Genomic DNA, 22,659 nt, shown 5'->3' with positions numbered 1-22,659 from the left:
TACCAGTCCTGCCTTCATATTGAACTTCTTGTGAACAGAAAAATGTATGAATTACTGTGGGCACTGTTCACTCCCTACAGCCTGCACACCTCCATCAACTCATTTTAATAGCTGTATGTTTAAAAGAAATAAAGGAGTAAAGAGTAGAATTCAACTGGACAACTTCTTTTTGCAGCTCTTAGTTACAGAATATTAGGAAAAAGAATAACTCTTTGTGGTGGTTTGACAGGAAATGTGTTTTTTGGGATGCTGTGTTTTGGGCCAATGGATATTCAGGCTTTAATATTGGCATTTAACCTGGCCATTGGGACATGGACACGCCTCTGAGAACAAGGGGTTAAAAGCAGAGCACTCGCGGGGGAAATTCTCTTGGGTTTCCGGCGGGAAAGAGTTCGGGTCTCTGCCCCGGCCCAGCTGCTGGCTGGGCAGGGGGAGGGGAAAAGCCATGTGGCCGGGAGAGGTAGGCCTGAGCCCGGGGGTGGAAGGGTGGAAGAGAGAGAGAGAGAGACCGGGAGCCATCGGGCAGCCCCCCCTGAGAGACACAGAGAGAGAGAGAAAGAGAGAAAGAGCCGCTGCCTGAGACTGTAAAGACTGTAACCTTGAAACTGGATAAACATGGGCCTGTGCCGGCAGCACGGCTGGGAAGGAGAAGAGGGGGGGGTTCAGCCGGCCGCTTGTAGGAGCTTTTAACCCCTTTTTGGAGAATGAGAACTTTACAGATCATTGACCTCTCCTGGAAGATAGAGTGGAAGATGAAGAAGGAAATGGGCCAGTGTGAGAGAGGTCTGGGCGAGCGAGAGATAGTAGAAGAGTAGAGAAGAATCCTAGTGGGAAGAGATGATGGAGTGGCTTTTGCTGGACTCTTTTTGTACAGCCATGGACAGACCCATGTTCCTTGTGATACAGAGACTGCATTCTAGGGGGAGGCAATGGCCTCAGAACCAAGAGGGTTCAGTGTTGATGCCCCTCGGCCCCAGGGGGTAAAAAAATATGGGGGGGACAGGTGTCCCAAAGGAGAGACTGTGCCTTTTTTGGATCGGGACAGAGCATCCTTAAAAGACAACCCTAGAAGCAGCTCTGGTCCGTGTTCAGTGGTGAGAGCACTGGACATGGAAAAGAAGAAGTCACGACGGCAGATGTACTCCGGGCAGTGCCACGAGTGACACAGAAACACACGAGGCTTCGACTGTGTTTCCAGGGGAAGCCCATGGTACAAGAAGGACTCCTCTCCTCTTGATGAACTGAGGATTGATTGTCTAAAAGGTGGTGCTGGACCGAGAGTTGGTGATTTGAGGAATAGATGTATTGTGTTGGAAATTTGGTGGGGGGAGGAGGAAATGCATTTGTGAGGTTTTCATTTTCCCTGTGTGTGTGTTCCTTTTTATCTGTAATTGTAGAGTAGTTAATAAAGTTCTGGTTCTTTTTTCCCTAAGTAGGAGCCTGCTTTGCTTATTCCTGGTCACATCTCACAGCAGAAACCAGGGAGAAGGTATCTTCATGGGGGCACTGGCATTGTGCCAGTGTCAAACCATGACACTCTTTTTATAACTATTATATTTTTTCCCCCTCCCCTTATCTCTCTGCCTAGAGATAAGACATTTCAACACTCAGAAAGTCAAGGATTGTTTAGTGCTGAACAGAAGATTAGTGCTTGGGGGAGAAAACCAATCTGAGGCACAAAAGCATAAATTCAAGTATTAACTGAAGAAAAATGACCCCCTGAGTTTTAAGTACTATTCACCCATGCCTCATCTAAGAGAAACAGTCTTATACAAGTGGTTTCTACTTACTCTGACCCTTCCAACCAACAGATGCTCATGACAGCATGTTTTAGCACAGACCACAAAGTAATAAAATACCAAACTACATGTAAGAGATAGCAGCATTGATGTCTCAGTATCAAAATGCTGCCAAATTCACATATATTTTCAAGTTTACTATGGGTACGTTTGTCATACTCTCTGTCCTAAAGAAAAAAAGAGTCACATAGGCCTGTACCTCCAGGTACAGGAGGAACTCTGAGGAATAGACTGAGGTTGGGAATATGGTGCAGTAACTTGGTTCTTGCAGAAATCAAGTCTTTAATAAACATCTTACAAGTGCACACACCAGAACCTGCAACAGGTCTTGCACCATCCTCCTCCCTGATGTCTTTTCAGAAGAAAGAAGCAAATGTAGAACGATCCTTCAGAACTCCCTAAACACACACAAATATTTTAAGAGGCCATTTTTATCTCTCTCCAAACAAACAACACTTTGGTACCAACAATCATTTTCCAGAGACCACAGGACCTAACATGCAGGAAACAATCCCCAAAACAATTTTGTTTGATGGCAACATCACAAGCACATCCAAGTTCCACCCCTGGAAAAAACTGAAAAGAAATGCAAGATCAAGAACCCAGGAAGCATTAACCCTTGTGAGAATACAGGGCATCAAAAGAGAATAAATGTATGTGCTGTGATGGCACTGCTGATGCCTGAAATCTGACTCCTTCAAAGCAAACTTAACAAGTCTGCAGCAATAAAGGAACTTTGTGAGCAGGAGAGGTGCAAGATCCATTGAGGCAGAAACAGTCCATAAGTAATCCACTCATCACACTTCTTGCATGAGCAAAATTCCTGTTCAAACACATACCAACCTCCTGAAATCATGACCACCCGCTATTTACATACTGATTCGAGCCAGTGTTTGTTTTTGCTGCCTCTCCAGCTCGCTCCCTGCAAAGGTATCATTCCTCCTTCTTGGATTGCTCACATAGCTTGCATATCAGTGGAGTGCTGTTGCCATAGCTACCAGAACATGCTAAGCCCCAATTCACAGCTGACCAAACTACACTAATTACTTGCTTGATTTCATCACTTTTAATCAACTGGCAGAAATCTTCTCTTGAATTGTGCTGTTGGGTGAGTTAATGAAGTTTGAGATACATGAGTTGATTTTTTAACCCCAGGACTTGCAAGGCAAGATTTTTGAGCAATGGGCTTCAATTTTTCCTCCACTGGCAATCCACTCCAGGCCTCAATCATATAAGTTTTTTAATTTAGTACTTTAATCTCATTTTAGCTGTAATGACAGAATACAGCACCTCCAAGCTTCACTGAGGCCACACCTTTAACACTGACACTTAAATAGGGAAAAAGATCACCTTTTGGAACCAAATAACTTTCTGATGTTTCCCACAATTGCCTTCAGTGTATGAAAACTGGATGCGGATCCCTCAGGTTACACTCAAGCATCACTCTGTAAAAGGAAGGCTGCAAAACATGTAAACAGGCATGGAGCTTGGGATAAAGCCATGTCCTTAGTTAAGCTCTTTAGTACTTCAGAGAATTCACCCATTCCACATTGCAAAGGGATGAACAAACCGACAGCACATTTTTCTCTGGGAATTTCCCAGCCATAAATGGAAGCAGCTGCTTCTTTTAGTGCGGGGAAGCAACTATTCAATCCTTTAAATAAGCAGCCTGACAGAGCAGGAGGGGCAACACACACATGATGGAAGAAAGTTCACCCAGTTGTATACGTCTTGCTGAGCATTATTTTAGTAGCTATTATCCTATTAATACATATACGTAACATGAGAGCAAGACAAATGTTACTTGGGAAAAGACTGTTCCATAAGCCATTACTTTCCTCACTGGAACTTGCATTTACAAGATGTTTTGGGAGAAATTGGGCTCTGCCTTTTGGCATAATTCTGTAATCCAGTTTGTTTTCCAAGACCAAATACGTTTTTCATTCCATAAACACATAAATCTCTGGCCAGTTAATGTCAGTTAAATTCCTCACCCTGCCAGCCAGTGCTCAATTTATGGCCCTGAAATACTGGAATTCAAGCCTCTAAATCTTCCTTTTCTCTGATGGAAGTGTCTGTCTGAGTATCCTGGCTTTTATTTACTAGTGGCCTCTTCAGCTTGTGACAACAGTTTGATGTGTGAGCTTACCCACCTGGAGGCCTGGGCTCCAGGTGCTAAAAAGGGTCATATCTGCTCTTCCTGCAAGTATCCCCCATCCCAAAGGAGGGACACAAGGTTAGAGACTTTAGTAAGATAATTTTACATCTACCCCTGAAACACAAGCAGGACATGGCAGTTCTGGTTTTTAAAGACAAACATGAAAACAACATCCATGTCCCTTGCCTTTTATTGCCAGGATCTGTTAAACATCATCACAACATAACTTATTTTCTATGCTGTCCATACAGCTGCCTATGGAATACTATTCTGGAAAACCTACTGGCATGCTGATGGGGACTTGAGGATTGAAGGGTGATTGGAACTTTTCTCGTGTGAAGAGAAGCTGATAATTATAATTCACAGAAATGAGTTCTGGAGAGCTTTCCTGAACAGCACAAAGCTATCTGCAAAATGTCATATTTAACTGAATTCTGCATTTTCAGTGGGGTCAAACATGACCAGAACCTCGTCCATCTGATCAGATTAGCCAGAATGAACCTTTATTCCAACAAAACCACAGTGGATGGGAGATTGAGAAGCATGGAGAGCCTGGGAGGAGAACCCACACGACACATGCTTTCCATCAGGCTACCTCTGCAGCAACACAAGAGTAGCTCTCTGCATAAAACTGTGGAAGATTAAGCTGTTTTAAGACTGAAATTCCAGCCGCTAGAATTTATGAGCTGCTGAAGAAAGCTCCAATAGAAAATTGCATTGACTTAGTGGGTAGGGAACAGATTACTGGCTGCTGAGGGCATACCCTGCCTTAACTGACAAGGCAGGGCCCTTTGTAGGATTCTCTACAGGTCAGATCAGAATTCCTGCTCCTGAGAGTTACATGTATTCCACAACCAGTTGTTGCTACACTGACAAAAAAAAAAAGCGGGGCAGCATTTGGAAAGATTACTTGCGCTGTTTATTTTTGATTAAGTTAAGGGCCTCAAAAGCAACACTGGTTATTAAATCATGGTCCACATGAACCACAACCCGAGAGACTTTGGAACACGAACACGGTGCTCAGCACTGTCCTTATTCAGATAAATCACGCTGCCCACCTTAAATTGAAGAAAGAGTTCTTTCTGTTGTTTTTTTTAATTTACATTTCCTACGCTATCTGAGCAACTCTGCAAATCTCCCTATATCAGTGCAATACTCACAGATATTGAGTATCTAAATTGAACACTTTCAAGACCACTGAGGAATTCTAACGGTTCCTTTGACACAAAAATGAGCCCTGTTACCTTACCAGCCTTGCTGTGAACAAAACCCTCCACAGCTGCTGCTTTTGAATGTGTGAGGATTCTAACGTTTTGCCTGACTGAAAAATTGGTGTGAATGTTTGTGCAGGGACTCAAACTGCTTCAATTGCATCCCCCATATTAGTGTTGCCTCCAGCTGATGTCCATAGGCCTTTTACTTTCCACAAGAAGAGGCCAGCCCTTGAAAATGAATTAAGAAGAGCCACAGTCACAAACTGAAGCTACTGGAAGGAGAACAGCTGGGCTGGCATTGTAAAGCCCAGCCCTCCTGGATTACAACGTGCCACAGAGTCCTTAAATCTAACATTCATTGCCATGAATCTCACCTGGGAATTAATGGTAAATCAGTATTCAGGAAACCAACACTTCAACTAAAAAGTGAGGGAAGTTGGCAGAACTTTACACATCAGAACTTCTGGACAGAATACTTAAAATTCCCCTGGTTTTGGATTCATAACTTGTAAATGCAAGCAGAGCTCTCAATTCATGCTTCAAATGGTGTTTCATGCATTGTTTTCCTTAGCTCCTCTTCCTGCTTTTATTCAGCAGATAGGTGGCTTGAACCCAGGAAGGCTAATGAATGCCTGACACAGCAGGCAGTAAATCTACAGACTAGCAGCTCATCCTAGCTTTATTGCTTTATTTTTTTTTTAATTGCTGATAATTACAATAATGCACATGGGCAGGGGTCCAAGACAGGAAGAATTACTGTCTGCAGGCAGATCTGGTGTGAGCTGATAATACCAGCCTGGGTTTGCTTTTGAATTTAAATGGCAGAAATCTCACTAAAGCAGTCTTTGGCTTGCTTTAACTTGCTGGAAAGGGTGGAGTTCTCATCTGCTTGTCCTTTATTGACACTTGGGGTGGAGGAGTCTGCACCAGCAGAGAACTGGGAGCCAAGGCAGGAGCTGCAGTGGTAGCTGGGGTGCAGTTTATATTTAGATGCCTGTGTTTAAGGCCGACATGAAGTTCAGTGACAATAATCCATCTACTTCCATGTGTGCCGACAGCAACTATAGGATTAAAAACCTACTGCAGCCTGAAGCATTCCTTACTGCTTTGCACATTTCACTGCCTTTCCACAAGGAAAATGGGAGATTTCCAAGTACCTTTAACTCATGGGCAGCCATTTTGCCCTTGGAATTTGTGATTAGGAGGTATCAGGTTATTTCCCCCTCCCCCTCTGGTTTATCATGCTCCATAAGGGCCTATATGAGTCAAAGAGCACATAATCTGCATGTGAGACATTTGCACTGTGAACCACTGTATTCAATAGGGAGTGCCACGCTGCAGGCAGTGCTAGGCTGGGGAAGAGGTGATCAAATCCAGGAAAGTCACAACTCAGCACTGCCTCAGCTTCCTGAAGTTACTTGTGTAACACAGTTGCCTTTGGCATCCTCTTTTCTATTCCTGGAGAGACAAAGTTCATAACAACTGCACTGGAACATTTCCTGAACAAATGTTACTGTACCTAGAACTGTGTCCTTTGAAAAAGATCAATTTCAGGGCCTCAAGCTTGAAAAGTACAGCTTGGGGGTAATGGCTGGGACTAGAACAGTTTAACACAAAGCCTCCATAAAAATAAGGGCAAGAGAACAGGAAAGAACAAACACTGATAATCCTCACACTGCTCACAGGTAGGTCCAAATAGCTTTAATCAGCCCAGGTCATCTTCCACGTGCCACAAGGATGTCAGGGACACTTTCCAAGCTGTGCCAGACAGACACACTCATGGCCACTTCCCTCCCCTCACAGCAGAACACTGCCACAGCACTATTTTGAAGTCCCCTTTTTATGGCACCACCCCAAGTCCTATCCCAGCACAGAGAGCCAGGCCTATTTATCACTGGGCTAAACTGAGGCACAAAGTCAAGTGACTTGCCTAAGGTCACCCAGCAGCAGGCTCAGCTCGGTTTAATGCTGTCTCCTAGCTCCAATCTGTGTCATCACTCTGTCATGCATGGCCCGACTAATTACTGCTTTCCCACATTAATTATTTGGGCATCTGAGGCACAGAGATTCAAGATGTCTTGTTTGTTAGTCAGTCAGCAAGCAAAAACTTGAGTGCAAGTTAATGTTTTCACATTCACTAATATTCTACCAAAAAAATGGCCACAGGGCAGTTTTGCCTTCCTGGACTATCAGAACAGAGATCCAAACTGAAGCCTAAGGACAGCAGCTATGGCTTAATAGTGTTTGAAAAGTTTAACTCTCAGGTCTTTCATTTCTGAACTGATTATTACTATGAACCATACTGCTGATACCACAAAGGCATCACTGAGAGCAGCACATGTGGAGGAGTACTGAGAGATGCTTTTTTGTAACTTCTCCATGGTTTGATAGGACAGTTTGAGCCATCTTAAGGTACTTGAGCTACGCAAGAGTTAGGGAATATAATCAATGTAGTTACCAGGATACAGATTCCGTAATGCACGCGAAAGTACATTCAGAAAATCTTTCATCACTTCAAAGCAACTTGTTCAAGGCAAAAGTAACTCCTGGACTAAAATTCATCACAAGTCACACACCCACACGAGTTCTCCACTAACTTCCCTAGTGGCCAAATCTGGCAGAAAGGAGACAAAATAATTTGTTAACATCAGGCAGAGAAAAATAAACCCTTTACTACTGACTCAAAGTGATTTAGCATTCCAGGAGGGAACAAACCAAAATTCCTTCCTCAAAACAGCACAAACATTTGTTTTACAGATCTTGTGAAGCTCACTGGGAGTTGTGCAAAAGAGCCACTGCATGAACCTGTGGCTTCTCATTCCATCTACTTATCTAACCACTCGGCTGATTCCAGATAAAAAGGCTGCACAGATTGCATTTCTGTCTTAAACACAATGATCCAAAAGGCAAGCAGGAAACTGAAGGGTGTATTTTAACAGAGAATTTGAAGTGGCAAGGAAAAATTCCTGAGGGGAAAAAAAAAGCAAAATAAAAGAAGGATAACAAGCAGGAATGCAGTTTGCAGTGCAGTCTGAGTTTGGTTCAAGTATCCACCCCCTAATAGATGTTTTTCAGCATCACAGATTGATTATTTATGTGCACAGACTGCATGTGGTTTTGAACATGATAAAATACTTTGAATTTTCAAGTCCTGCAATTAGGCTACAAAGCAACTTCCCAACAGCACACAGGAATGATTCAACAGGCCCTGCTCTGACCACGCTGGAGCTCCGCGGGTCATGCCTATTGCTTTCCACTTCTAAATTCACAATCTTCTGTTAAAAAAACCCAGAACTCAACACAATTAATTGGTAATTCTGTCCTCCAAACAATTCAGATGAAACTTCAAATCTGCAGAGGAAACCATGAGGTTTTTAAGTCTTGGCTTTCCAAACCATGCTAATGACCATCTTTTGAAAACTGGAAACCACTAAAATATACGGCTGCTTTTATCCTTGCTGCTGCTCCCTGAGCTCTGCCAAGCTTATGCTGATCCCAAACAAAATTAAGTTAGCAAAAAATTATGGAATACCCTTGTTGTTTCCAGAATAAAAACTTAGGATACTATTATACTTTAAACTTTAAGTCCACCCAAAAGTACAGGTTACTTCTACAAATTTCAAGCCTATGAAAACAGTCAGTAGTAAGTATCTGTTACTGAGAACAGGTAGCAACTCTGGCTCTTAGTAAATCTATTTAAAAATATTGGAAATCGGAATTTTAAACCAAAGCCATTTTCCCATACACCTCCTCCTGTTATTTATTCAGAGTTGTTATGGAGCATCTTTCAGGCAGCAGCTTACATGACTGCTCACATACAAAACAAAATATTTTAAGAACCTTTAATGTCTAGGTATGCAGAAATCAGTGCTTTAAAGAGATTCCTATATTGGTTCTGTAAGTTTGTTCAGGTCTGGTAAACAACATCTTTTTCCTTAAAGAAAACTTCAATGTGAACACTGTGCCAAGAAAGTTTAGTTTACAGTTAGCTGCTGATTAGGAACAGTTCCTAACACTCCACTAAAAAATATTAAAAAAAAAAGGCAAGAGAATTAATTTAGCAAAACCATCTCAAATTGTCACCAAAAGAGTCTTTCATTTTCCTCACTGCAGCTATTTCTTATCCCAGCAATAAGAGTGGTGAAAGGCTGCCAGCTGCCTTCCACTACTGCCAGCAAACTGAAGGTGAGGGAGCAAGCCCTCAAGCAAGGCTAGAATGAAGAATGGCAAGCACCACCCTGGTTAAGTAGGGAAGAGGCTGGAGTGCTGGAAGAAGGCTCAGAGCAACACTTCTTACTTCCAAGAGTCTGAGAGGAAAAGCTTTATTTGCTCATTTTTAAGCTTACACACACAGCCAACCAGTCCTCAAAAGATCCTGTGACTATCAGCAGAATTCAGGCTTGAATCTTCCAATTCACCTTCTTACAAAGCAGAGGATGAAAAGTAGACTTCCATCCCTTCTCTAGAACTCAGACACCTGGATTGAGCAGTCTGACAGGTGAGAAGTCAAATGACAAAAAGCTTTTTGAAGTACCCCCAAAATTTGTCAGGAGCAGGGTCACAGAAAGTAAAGGACCTCAGCAATGGCTTAATGTATTTCCATTTTTTCCACTCTTTAAAAGCAATCCTTAGTAATTTAGCAGCATTTTATTTCTAAAGTATTAATTCATCAGCTGGGGTTTAACAGTCACAGCACCACCCCACAGCTAACCTTGCACATAAGCTCTAATGGACATATTAACCAGCTCCTTCACAGGAAGCAGCAGAGCTCTACTTACAACAGCTGCCTAATGCTATTAGAAAATTAAGTGGTAATTTATAGAACAGACTCAAGCTGGCTGAAATGCCCATTACTGATTTTGTTGATCCAGAAAGTAAAACTAACTCCACAGAAGCAAGCCTAGAACCTCTAATATTTCACAGCTATCACTGCAGAATATTTACCTGGCTTTGCATGTTGAACACCTGAATTTCTTATGCTGAATTTTATACCTCTTCACCCTATTGAGCTGTATCAGATTGTATAGCATTGCATGGAAATAAACAAAATGGGAAAGGTGATTTTTATCTTTGATAAAATGAGATTTTACCTTGTTAATAATCTCTCCCAGGTTTCTGTGGGAAGCATGAACTCTCTGTACACTGATAATTATTTCCTTGAAGTTTCTTTATTCATTTTTTGAAAAATTTCAAGGTAGTGAAGAGAACATTATTCTTTTCTGTCGGCTTAGCTGAAATACAATTGACCATAAGATTAGTCAAAGAATTCACATGCTGCAGCTGCACCCACCTGATGGGCAGGTTCTTGATGAGTTTTAAGTAATTTGACACTTCACTGAGGGCTTCTAAGCACAAAACAATCAGGTGCTGAAAGCTTTACTCCAAAGGTGGAAGCAAAAACTGCCTGTTCTGCATCAGCAAGGGAAATCACTCCCTGAAAAAGAGCAGGCAGAACAGTTTTAGACCATCTTGTTAAAGAGGCACTATCCACCGACAATTTCCATTACTTCAACTGATATTCCTCTGCAGGGTCTCTGAATGTACTAGTATTTCTTATATTTCTTATTTTGTTTTTTAAACCCTTTTCCCAGGCTGTCCATCACAGCAGCCTTTTTTTTTTTTTTTTTTGTATAAGACCAGCTGGAGGAACTGTAAAGAAAACTGTCAAGATATTTTATTTTGAACAGATGCATTCCAAACAATTCTTTATCTTCCTGCTTGGAAAAGGCTATTAGGCAGGGAAAGAAGTGACTATTGACTTTTACTTAGAGATGCTTTTCTTTCCCCTGCTCAGATGCTCTTGGAAGACACGCTTGAATGAGAAAGAAAGGAATGGTCAGCCTTCTAAACAAGTTTTGCTTTCCTCGACCCCACAAGCAGATAAGGACAGTGATGGAAATGTTGACTTAGCATGCAAATCTGATCACGGTGGTTGGAGGGTAGATTGATCTGCCTATTGATGCAATTGGCCACTCACCATTTTCCTAGCCATGGGTGGAGTCATTTCAATTGCACTTTCTCAAAGTCAAAGGATGAAAATGTTGCATACAGTTCTAACCCTGGGGAATGGTGGTTTTATGTTTCACTGGTAGACTTCAGACATGGCCCACTAAGGTGTTTTTTAAATTCAGAAACCCAACTATGCACACATCTCAGCTGCAAATATTAACTCTGCCAGAATCTGGCAAATCCCTGATGTTGATTAGCCCCACAGAATCTACTCAGATGTCTCAAATCGTAAGAGAGCAGCACACAAGAAAGCTATACTAAAATTATAGCCTGATATGCAATAGCACGAGACAGCCAGAAGCATACCTCATTCTAATATTATTACTTTGGATATCTTACAAAAAAAAAAATCATTGAGAGCCCAAATAAGTTCCATGCTTTAATTATCTTGGAGGCTGCCTCTCCCTGCACAATTCCCAGCCAGCCTGGACAGCAGTGGGACCAGTACTACATGGATTTGTGTAATGAGGCTGGGAACATTCTGAGAATATTGCACTGAGAACTTTTGTATGTCACTGTAGTACCTGTTAGAGGGGGAAAACAGGTTTGGTAACCAGCACAAAATGAATTTGTGGGTGCCAAGGCTGCATGGAAACTCTACAGCCTGGACAACAAAGGCAAATAGATCAACTATTCAGTCACAGTCATACAATTGTGTTAGAGGCTGTCTGTATTTTCAAAGTTATACCTGTCAATTAAAGGCTCTGAATATTAACCCAGAGAGGTGGAAATAAATAACAGTCCTCTGCTTTGGGTTGTTCCCAAAGTTAATTCACTGCAGGAAGCATCCTAACAATAGTGCCAAGCACATCATTTTAAGTGGCACTCAGGAGTCAAGGTGGGGCAGACAGGACCAACTATCCACTTAAACACAGCAGAGAAAAATGAGAGCAAGAAAGTGTCTCTACAGAGAGCACTAGGCCAAGAGTTTCCATATGCAAACTAAGCCCTGGTTTCATCTTTCTGTGATATAAGCATTTCAAGTCTGGCTCAAGTTAAAGATGTTCCCATCCTGATGCATTCCAACAGACTGTATCACTCCAGCATGTTCACTATCTTTATTTTGTACTTAACAGGACATTTGGTGTATTCAGCAGCTTAATGACTATTTAATCCCCTTCACCAGTGAAGAGCATCATCCTGGACATGTTGTAGGTAGAGACTGTGAGATGGATGCTGCTCAGAGGCCTATCTGAAGAGCGACTTCAAGGCAGAGCAGTCATTCCAAGGCAAATACTATAAACCAAAAAGAAATCTCTACTTTGCTTGATCTGGTGTATCTAAAGCTTGCTGTTATAAACAGTAAAAATCAGCCCTCTTTTATGAACTGAGAAACAGCTTAGAGCAGGTCAGCAGCATCCTCTTAAAAAAAGACAAAGGACTTTCAGAGGCAATGCATCTCCAAGTCAACACCAGGGGAAGAGCTGCTGAAAGTTTAGCACATTAAACCTATCTTAGTTAATGTTGCTGCCAGCTGTGGCTAAATGTTTGTTATGCCCCCAGTTATAAGAAAAAAAATAAATGTAAGAATCATAGCCTAATAAATAAAACAACAGAAGATGAGTAATGCTATCAGCCACTTAGATAATGAGGAATAATGATTCAGATTTTTTGCAAAAATCTTTAAAGACAATGGCATAAAGTTCAAAAAGCCAAATTGAAATCAAGGACAGCAAAGCAAATGAAGTAAAATCATCTTTGCTTTTGCCTGGAGGAAAAGGCCATTTAGGGTCTTGGAAAACAGTGCTCCTCATGTCTCTGCTACACAGGAAGCATGCAGCCCAAAATTTTCCTGGGTGTCTCCATAATATTCTTCCTTGGAGTACCAGTTTTGCAGTTTGCACACACACCACTAAAAGTATGACAGTGGCCATTTTAGAACAGCACTGCTCCTGAAATCCATCAGCATCTATTACAAAAGGACCACAATGCTGCATTCTACTCAGGGCCCTGCAGTGAAAGAGGGAATTAACATGCTGTAGATGCTCTGTGGAAAGCCTCTCATAGTTATATTTTGAAAAATATTCTCCTCATCACGCTAAGTCCCATGTGAAGCAAGTTGCAAAAGCTTGCTCAGTAGAATTGTGTGCAACAAATCTATCCAAACCCAGAAATTTCAGTCTCAACTGCAAAATCCCTTTTGTCTGTACTGTGGATTTTACATTTTAGCAAATTTGAAAAAAGATTTCCTGCCATTTAAAAGCCCTACTATGTGAGGAATCCAGCTCTTCTAGTTCCTCTTCCTGGCAGCCAGGATGCAAAGGGAAGGACCTGTTGTGCAGGGAGAGATCAGCTGGTTTATGTTTATTTCTTGGTCTCCTAACCTGAGAAACAAAGATATACTCTGCAGCAAAACACAAGGATTTAAAATTAAGGATAATTTAAAAACACTATGCATAAAACATAGCACTATGGATTCAAACACAGGTAATAGGTTTCAGCTCTTGTGATTAGTGCAAGTTCTTATTCACAAACTCAAATGTGTATACCATGAAAAAAAGACAAAAAGTGCATAAGCACGTAGGCAGGAGGAGAGGGACAGAACAGGTGACAAGCTGTGATCCAGCCCACAAAGACAAGGCGGGCATAAAGCAGTGCAAATCCTTCCACCCCATCTAGCCTTTGCTCTGGGAGGTCATCCATCTCTGCCTCAGCTATTGGAAAATTGCTTCCGAGAAAGTGGTTATACCCTTAACAGGACATCCACATACTGACTGGCTTTGTTGCAGGGCAAGTATTGATGCAATTTGAACAAGACAGCATTTATCAGGAGTGACAGGGGCAGGAACATGTTTTTGTCCCCCCTTCTTTCCCCAGTGTCTCTTGCAGTGACACAATGCTCTGTCTCAAGCCCAAACTTCACACACTCAAAGGAGCACCACAACTTCATTTGTGACCCCCTCAAGAATTCCCTCAGCAACTCCTGGGATCTGGGTCTTGCCCAGATAAGCCACAGCATCATGTCCATCCATGCCCAAAGGCTGAGTTCTAATACATCAATACACTGCAAATGCAAAATCTCCATTTTTTTGGCAGGTTACCAAGGGAAAACCTTCTCCACTGCCTGACATTTCCAGCACTGAGGCTTTACTTAAAGCCTCTGGAAATTAGGTGGTTATTGAAACCCTGCAACTCAAACTACTTGGAGGCACTTAAATCTTATCCCAAGTCCAAATGGGAGTTGAGAGCATCCTGCTCCATTCAAGAGTAATAACTGGTTTCCACAATAACATGCACCCTCAACAATTTCTCAGTTTCCTTTTTTCCTGGCAGGCAGCACATTTCAGTTCATGCACAAGCACTGCTGTACCCTGTGTTCCAGAATTCATCTTTGACCAAGGCTGCTAAGGCAGGCTCCGTGCTCTGCTTGGATCCTGACACCATTTCATACTTCTTTAGCCTTTCTAAACATGTTTGTGATCTTGCAGCATAAAATAAAACACCTATCAAATTCAATTTCTTCAGTGAGGGCTTTGATAAATTATGCAGGGAAAGACACATGCAAATGCCAATACACTCTCGGGGAGCACTAACCACAGGTTTGAATCAACATTCTGCATCTAATCTTTGAGAAGAATACTTATGAGATTAAAGCAAATCTGCCCCTCTCTATTTCAGGCCACAATTACTGTAAGATGACCACTGTAAGAAGTCAACCAATGCTTGGTATTAGTGAATTATCCTAATTCACGCAGATTCCTCTAGGACCATTTCTGGCAAGTTACTAGGCCTGATATGAATGACAGAAGATTAAACACTGATAAAAAAACCAACTAAACTTAGACCTGGCAATGTGTCATGTCAAATCCAAAACCATATAGAGAATTTGGTGATTAAAGGCTTTATGCTAGAGGGTACCATACGTCTAAGCAGAGACCAGCTTCTCTTGTAAATATGCAGTCCAAATCCGCTTGGAATCTAACGGGACTGCATAATATTTACTGTAACAGATGGTATGGGTTAAGATTTTTCTTTTTGTTGCTGTCATTTCACACCATGCAATGACATCATAACTAGTGGGATTCATCAACACAAATCTAAAATAAAAGGAACAAAGCTTTTGGCAGGAAGCTGGAGCTAAAAATAACATAAGAGCCTTTAAAGAAACCCCCAAAGATCAAAAATGCAAATGTTTGGCTTTTGATTTAAGCATCTCAGTACTGAAGTTAGCATAAGGCAACTCCTGGAAAATACCAAGTAGTTTGCTAAACCTCTGTTTCATCTCTGCAACATCATCACCAGATGAAGATTTTTGAGTTCACCTCACTGGCTCCATTTAGAGGTTTGTAGTGATGGGTTCAAGAACCCAAACACAACATCTTCATGAGAAAACACAAGCTCTACTATAGTAGAGCATTAATAAAATAATAAAATTCTCACTAATGCAAGAATTGAAAGAAGCCAACCCCCTGACCCTCACCTCAGAACAGCTCACACGTTTGAAAACATAACATAACCAGAAAACATTTGTTGGAGGAAAAGAGACCTAAATGAGAACAGGAACTTTCAACGTTAAACACTGCATTTATTTAAACATGAAGTTATCCGTAAGGAGATGACAATTAGCTACTTTTAAATGGAACTTTCATTGAATATCAACCTGCTGTTATAGTCAAGTAAAGCATGGCCTCAGCCAGCTCGGTGTGCCTGTGAGTGTCTGCCTGTCCCTGTCCTTGACCTGGATCAAAATACACTTTGCACTGCTATAATTTTGTTAGAGAGAAGCTTACTGTATGAAATTACCTAAATGCATCCCTGTCACAGAGCCAGAGCCTGGGATCTGACTGCTGAGGCACGTTTATCATCTGCTGCACCTCGGCATGATACCACAGGTCGGTGACACTGCCAACAGCTGTAACACACCAATGACTCAGTGCCTTACCCCAAAGCTTCTCCAGCACAACTGGGAACCAAGGCACAGCTCCCACCTTCTGTGGATTTCATTGGGGTTTTTTCAGGCTGCATCTAAGTTATACTGACAATTTTAATGCCCTTCGTACTTGATAGTTTGAAAAACTTGAGCTCAAAGACATCATTTGATAATGATCTTCCGTTAGTCTCAAAGCACAGTGAAGCCATCCAAGCCAAACAATTATTGACTTGTCTCTTCCATGAGCTTCTCTGAAGTTCCCATACTGCATGGAAAAACTTCAGACCCTGCTTCATCAACTGAAGGCCTTTTCTAGCCACAGCATTCTACCCCACAGCTCACCTGTGCAGGAAATCCTAGCACTAGAAATAACCGGTGAGACTTTTGAAGGTCCAGAGGAGGAACCCCCCAAGAAAGCACTGGCAAAGAAGATTAGACTGAACTCTCTAAGCAGCCACTGATCTGCAGGTCGAGAACTAAGAATTCCCTCAAACCACTGCCAACAGATGTTACTGCACAGCCCAACAGAGTCATTTTGAGAAACAAATCATCAGGAAAAAACCAGCTCAAGCGGTTTCAAAACCACTGTCCTTGCAGTAAACACTCCAACATCATGATAGTCTAGCTGCACCAGTCCTCACAGACTACTGGGCCAGTCTCGCCAAGAAAAAGCTCTAAATCAGATGAAATGCACATGAACCAGGCTTGCCCATAGTCCAGAAAGCCTTTTGTTCTCTACTATGCCTCACCCAGCAGTGAGTTTCCCTCAGGAAACAGAGTGCCAACATGTGATTTGACTTACCATTATCATCAGCAAAAATGGAAAGTGAAATAAATCACCAAATGCCACAGAGATCAGCAGCATTTGACTGTGCACACTAGTTAAGAGTGACTAGGAGGCTATTGAAAAAATAAACTAAAATGAAGATCTGCAATACATTCATTTGTACAAGAGCATTACCACAGCAGGCAAACACGACAACATGGAGTTAGAACTCAATTTAGTACATCTACAGGTTGATCTTTCAAGAATAAGGAGTACATCCTTTTCCCCGCTGGCTGTATACAAAACATCCCTGTAATACCTCCAAATGAAAAGCTGGTAAGCAGCTTAGCCACATGTGCTCCTGATCAGGTGGACACCTGATTACATAAAGCCAAGCAGGCTAGGTTTGGCTGCCAGGGAGATTAATTTAACATCATTTGCAGAACATTGGTGTTTTGATCATTCATCTTAGGTTGTAACTTAAAGCTCCTACAAATGCACATAAAGACAGAATTTTGCATTTTAAACATCAATCCTTCAGAGCAAGCATTAGAACCAATGGACACTTAAAAGCCAGGCTAAAAGGTGGATTGTACTTCTGTATTCTTTGGTACGTAGGTTTTCCATGTCCTCCCATAAGATAGAATAGCTTAGAGAACACTCAATCACAAATATATATTTAACTCCAACTGAGAAACTGAGAAGACAGACGGAGGTGGAAGTAGTAAATCTAGTGCTGAACAAGTTAAAAAAAAAAGACTGTCATTCACAAGCTAGATCTCCATGTGAAATGTGTGTGTATGCATGTATATATATATCTCCCTGCTTACAGCTGCAGAAATTCATAAATTAAAAAAAGTCAAATCTCATGTTAAGAAACTAGTCTCAAAGAAAACCCCAGCCAAATTATGCGTCCCAAAATGCACTTTTCCCTGTGCACTGCCCCTCAGGAGCTAGAGTGCTGCTCCTACAGCACCAGCCACTTGCCCTATACAAGTAACAGTATTAACAGGCTAAAGTTACTTCTATCCTATTGTATCTGAGGAGGAGCCATCAACCCTTCCAAACCAGAAAAAACGTGTCATTTTGGATAATTCACAATAAAAAGAACCTGACAATTTACTGACATCTTTCTTCTTACTACTTTGTAACTCACACTAGTAAGCACATAATAAGTATATATCTACATATGGAAAAATTGTAAATTTTTATGCACAATGTTATCAACCCATTTCTCCCTACAAACCTGAGACTTATTGGCACCTATAGGAAAAAGGTAAAAAGGAAAATACCCAAAAGCAAATGATAACATTAATATACTTAATGCATAGTCACAAAGCCCTAAATACTCCATTTAAGATACCCAGCAAGTAAAACCTGTGGTAGGAGATGCCATTTCACTGTGATAAACACACTGTAAGTAGAGAAAGCAGAACATGCCCATAATGGGTGCAGACAACAGTTTGGAGGTAAAAAAAAAAAAGGGGGTCAATCTTACAATTTCAAGTACAATTCTGAATTAAGAGCCTCACCAGAAGGGTTTCTAGGCCATTGTGAATATTGAAAGGCTTCCAATTAAGAGCAAGTATCATCTTAAATTAACACCATGTTTCAGAGGTGCTGACTGCCTGAACTTAAAAACAATGACACCAAATTTTACTGCACAGCAGAAGCACAAGAGCAAGAGCCCGAGGGATTGCATCAATTTTGAAAGCCTGAGGAGTTAAAGAGCAGAGTGCAAAATGCCAAAGTGTAAAAAAAGAAAGGGAAAGGCTTTGCCTTCTAACAAGAAATAGATGGGGATGGTGTAATTCTCTTGAATTTTCAGCTGAGGAACAAGGCTTTGGTTTAGGTACATGTGTAGAAGCAGAGGCTGCAATCAAGTGACTTATTCTTCCAGGATTGAGCCCATACACCTCCAAGACACACACACAGGGAAAAGCAATGGCAGAAGTTTTACAAGGCACATCTAGAGAGAAGCACAACTGGAGCAGGGCACAGAGAACTGCACTAATCCTTCCCTGGACTCCCAGGAGCTGGAGGAGAAGCAGTGCATAATTATAATACAGCTAAAGCCACCTACAGAACAGTTTTTGAGTTACTGGCAGTGATGACACGACCACTTCAACAAAAAAGTCATTCAATCCCTGGTAGAGCTATTAATGCCTAAATAACATTTAATAGAGGTGATAATTATTTCACAGGTGAAACAAGGAAAGCTGAAGGCATCCTCCAAAAAGAAGCACTTATCATCACGTGCCATCCTACAATGCAGCAGAAAATCCAGAGCCTCCCCGCAGTATCAGATTTGCTTTATTTCCATATCTTTGTTTCAGAGGAGCTTTTACTGAAGCTTAGAAGAGGCACTGCATATTATCACCTTCATAGGAAGCTGTATTTCCTAACACCAGGAAGCAAAGTTTTACGAACTGAGACCAAACTAAAGGCCACAGGCTCAAGACTGGAATTTTCCGGAGCTGTTTCTGCTCAGGACTCAAACACCGAAGTGGAAATTTCCCTAGGTGGAGTTCTTTGTTCGATGCCGCAGGCAATTAGAAGTCCCCAAGGTCTGCAGAAATGGCACAAGGCTGATATTTTTGTCAGGGAGAATTTAAGCAATACGAGACAAAAATAATAGCATGAAATTCTGCTGCAAAACACACCCTTTTTTTCCCCTCTCCCCCAAATTCTGGTGACTTGAGCAGGCAGCTAAGAGATGCGAGCATACAAGAGAGCTTTGGAAAAATATCAAACATTATTAAAAATAAAGCTGTATCAAGTCTGCATTGCCTTCAATTTGATTACACAAAAAGGTCAAGTAATAAAAAAAAACTTTGCACCTTCAAAGGTCTTGAGGGCACAGCAGAAGTAGTTTATCATTGGAATACAGATCTAATTAGCATAGATTTATTTTCTTTTTCCAGTTGGCATCAGTGTCCTGTTTGAATTTCTTGGGGACTTCACAATCAAAACAAGCAAAATTCAGACACATACTGCTATGGAAAGAAACACATTAATTGCTGGGATCCATGATTTCTCTAAACTCTTCTATTCATATTCATTTGGAAGAGAGACTGTCAGAGGTTATCAGCCATCCCCACACTGTGATCTGAAAGGGAGAACGACTGTCACCAGCACCAACCCTTGGGAACGCCCTAGTCAAGAGTTCAGATACAATAATTTAAGAGAAAAAAATAAACTGTCACTCCCCTTGCTCTGTCCTGCACAGAAAGAAAAACAGATTGTAGTTCATAAGAAGATTACTGGGTGTTCCAGGGACAGGGAATGGGAGCTAAGATAATCAAGAGACAGAAAATCCACCTAATGGGACCATGCCAATCTAGCTGAACTAATAACTGCAGACATTGTTACATGTTCTCCATAACTTTCAAATGACATCTTGATTATTTAAAAAAACCAATTGCTTGCATATTTTTCATCACATTAGCTGGTAAAATCCAGTAATGACCTCAGGGTAAAACCCAGAACAAAACCATTTACTTCCTAAAGTAGGAAGTAAATCTCCACTCTCTCTGCATCGAGAGTGGTTCTTGAGCAAATCTGACAGCAATAAAGACTTGAGAGCTGCAGTCCCCCACCGACAAGACAATGGGAAAGAATGCAGCAAAAATAAGGATTAAAATGCCACAGTTGACATTTTATGCCAGCAGACGAAGGCGGCTATCATGCCTTCAGAGGAAGCAAATTGAATTGCAGGAAGATTTTCATTTTAATCCTTCTCTAAAAGGTCAGCGACCCCCTCTCTGGGGCCGCTGGCGCCTCCTGGCGTGTCAACACGTGACACAGCCACTCTCCCTCTCTGCCAGTCCTGGGACGGGCAAAACTTGGGATCTGTTTCATCACACAGACACCACCAGGCCTTGGAATAAAGTGACAGCTAGATTTGTTTTCCAAGCAGATTTTTCATGGCACATGTCCCTAAGCAGCAGATTCCAGAAGGGATATGCATAGCAGCCAAATTTGTCTCGGATGTAAGAGAGGAAGTGACCTACAGCTGGAGGAGTTGCCAAACAGGTGCAAGAGATTGGATGTAGCATCAGACAGTCCCCTGCCACCAAGGCAATGCCAAGGAACCTGATCTGGGCATTAGCTCCATGCCCTCAGAGCAGCTCCACCATCCTTCCTGCAAGATAACCTCCCCAGGAGTTGTTCCACAAATAGTTATCAACCACGTCCTATTGATTTACAGAAATTTAACAGAAAGATTGGTACAAAGTATGTAGAATAGTATTCCTCAATAGCAACCAAACAAGCAGAAATCACGGACCAGACCAATTTCATACAACATATATTAAAAATATCCAAGTTTACTGCCAGTTAGGAATTGCCACCAGCTTAGAGCAATAGATTTTTGCATCACACTGAGGTAGATATTCTGCTTAACCAAGCTTGCTAAAATTTACTGTAATCTCTCAAATCAAGCCATTAACAAACAGCCACCAGCCTTTTCTTTATCCAGCCCTAAATAACCCAGAACCTCCACAAGACTGATGCAGCTGTTTTGCATTTCCAAACAACATTCAGGCGTAGATTATTAAACTCTGTTTACGTGCCATTTCTCAAACTCAGCACATACTTAGCTCCTTGTTTTGCTCCTTCCCTCTAATAAGACAAGTTATAGTAACAAGTTTTTAAACTCACAAGATTTTCTCCTACTCATCTTGTTTGGAGAGCTAGATTACACTGAGCTTTTAGATTTAGGAAAAAGCTGGAATTTCCTCTGTCCACTTATTTTCATATATGCAAATACAATACGCGTTTCGTACATACAAAAGTAATATATACTCGTTTATGTGTGCGCACGTGTGTATTTATATACACACACACATACAAACACAGACTCCTACGGGCATCTAAGCCATTTCTATTTGAAATGCATAGCCTTTACACTTGGCTGAAGCATCTTCCCCGAATGCCGAGGTACCAGTTCCAACGCAAAGATTTATTTTGGATCCATCATCAACCAAATGGATTCGTTCAATCGAGATTCTTCTCTAGGGAATAGCCTTCTAACAGTCTTCAATGCTTCTGGACCCATCTGAAGCTGGCCGCTCCTGTTCCCGTGCCAAGAATGCCGAGGTCACGTCCCCAAAAAAACAGCCCCAAGCATCCCGGTGAGACGGAGCTTCCCGTCCAGATGAGCGGCCTGAGGGATACGGCTCTCGCGAAAACACCGGTATAATACGAACTCACCACCCCGGGAAGGTCTCAAAGACGCTGGACAATCTCCAGGCGGCTCCACACCAGCCGAGACACCCCGAATCCCGATTACCTCCCGCCTATGCGTCGGGTACCCCGGGGGAGCCCTCCCCCGCACCCCTCACACACCTCGATGTATCCGGCGAGCGCGGCCGCGGGCCCGAGAAGCGCCAGGAGGGGCAACATCGCGGAGCCCATCGCCGCCGCCATCACCCGCCGCCGCCCGAGCGCAACTGCGGCCGCAGCGCCCCTGCGGGGACCCGCCTCGCCAGGCCACGCCTCCGCCCAGAGTGACAGCCGCACGCGCCAATCGAGAGGCGGCAGCTAGCCGCACCTCCGCAACGCTAGCAGCCAATGGGACGAGGGGCACGGCGCGTGGAGCCGCCCCCCGGCGGAAAATGGCTGCCGGGGCTGACGGGAACCGTGGGGGGACAGTCAGGGTTGGGTGTGGCGTGGTCGGGCCTTGCCACATCAGGCTGCTACAGAAGCCAGTCCCGAGGAAAAACTCCGTATAGCGAGCACCGGAAAAGGCCGTGGCTGGTATGGCCATTTGTACGCTAAACGCTTCACCTCACCACTGCGGTGAGCAGGAACATTCTGGGGTAATAAAAGCCTAATGAGGC

The 22,659-nt window shown here is 42.4% G+C and overlaps 1 protein-coding gene across 7 annotated transcripts in view; it reads right to left on the bottom strand.

The window, feature by feature from the left end:
- The window catches only part of APLP2 (amyloid beta precursor like protein 2), a 50,572-nt gene extending 28,275 nt beyond the window's left edge, over positions 1–22,297 (bottom strand). For 6 of the 7 annotated variants that reach the window (XM_066564252.1, XM_066564257.1, XM_066564253.1 and 3 more), the window contains exon 1: positions 22,166–22,297. In XM_066564252.1, coding sequence (XP_066420349.1) covers positions 22,166–22,246 — 81 coding nt within the window. In that variant the 5' untranslated portion in view covers positions 22,247–22,297. The remainder of the gene's footprint in view (positions 1–22,165) is intronic. The other variant, XM_066564259.1, reaches the window with a different exon arrangement.
- Between the last annotated feature and the right edge of the window lie 362 nt (positions 22,298–22,659).

The sequence above is a fragment of the Molothrus aeneus genome, chromosome 22 (assembly GCF_037042795.1).
Source record: "Molothrus aeneus isolate 106 chromosome 22, BPBGC_Maene_1.0, whole genome shotgun sequence".
Classification (NCBI taxonomy): Eukaryota; Metazoa; Chordata; class Aves; order Passeriformes; family Icteridae; genus Molothrus; species Molothrus aeneus.
Note: the sequence above shows the minus strand (reverse complement) of the source record. Positions and strands in the feature narration are given on the sequence as shown.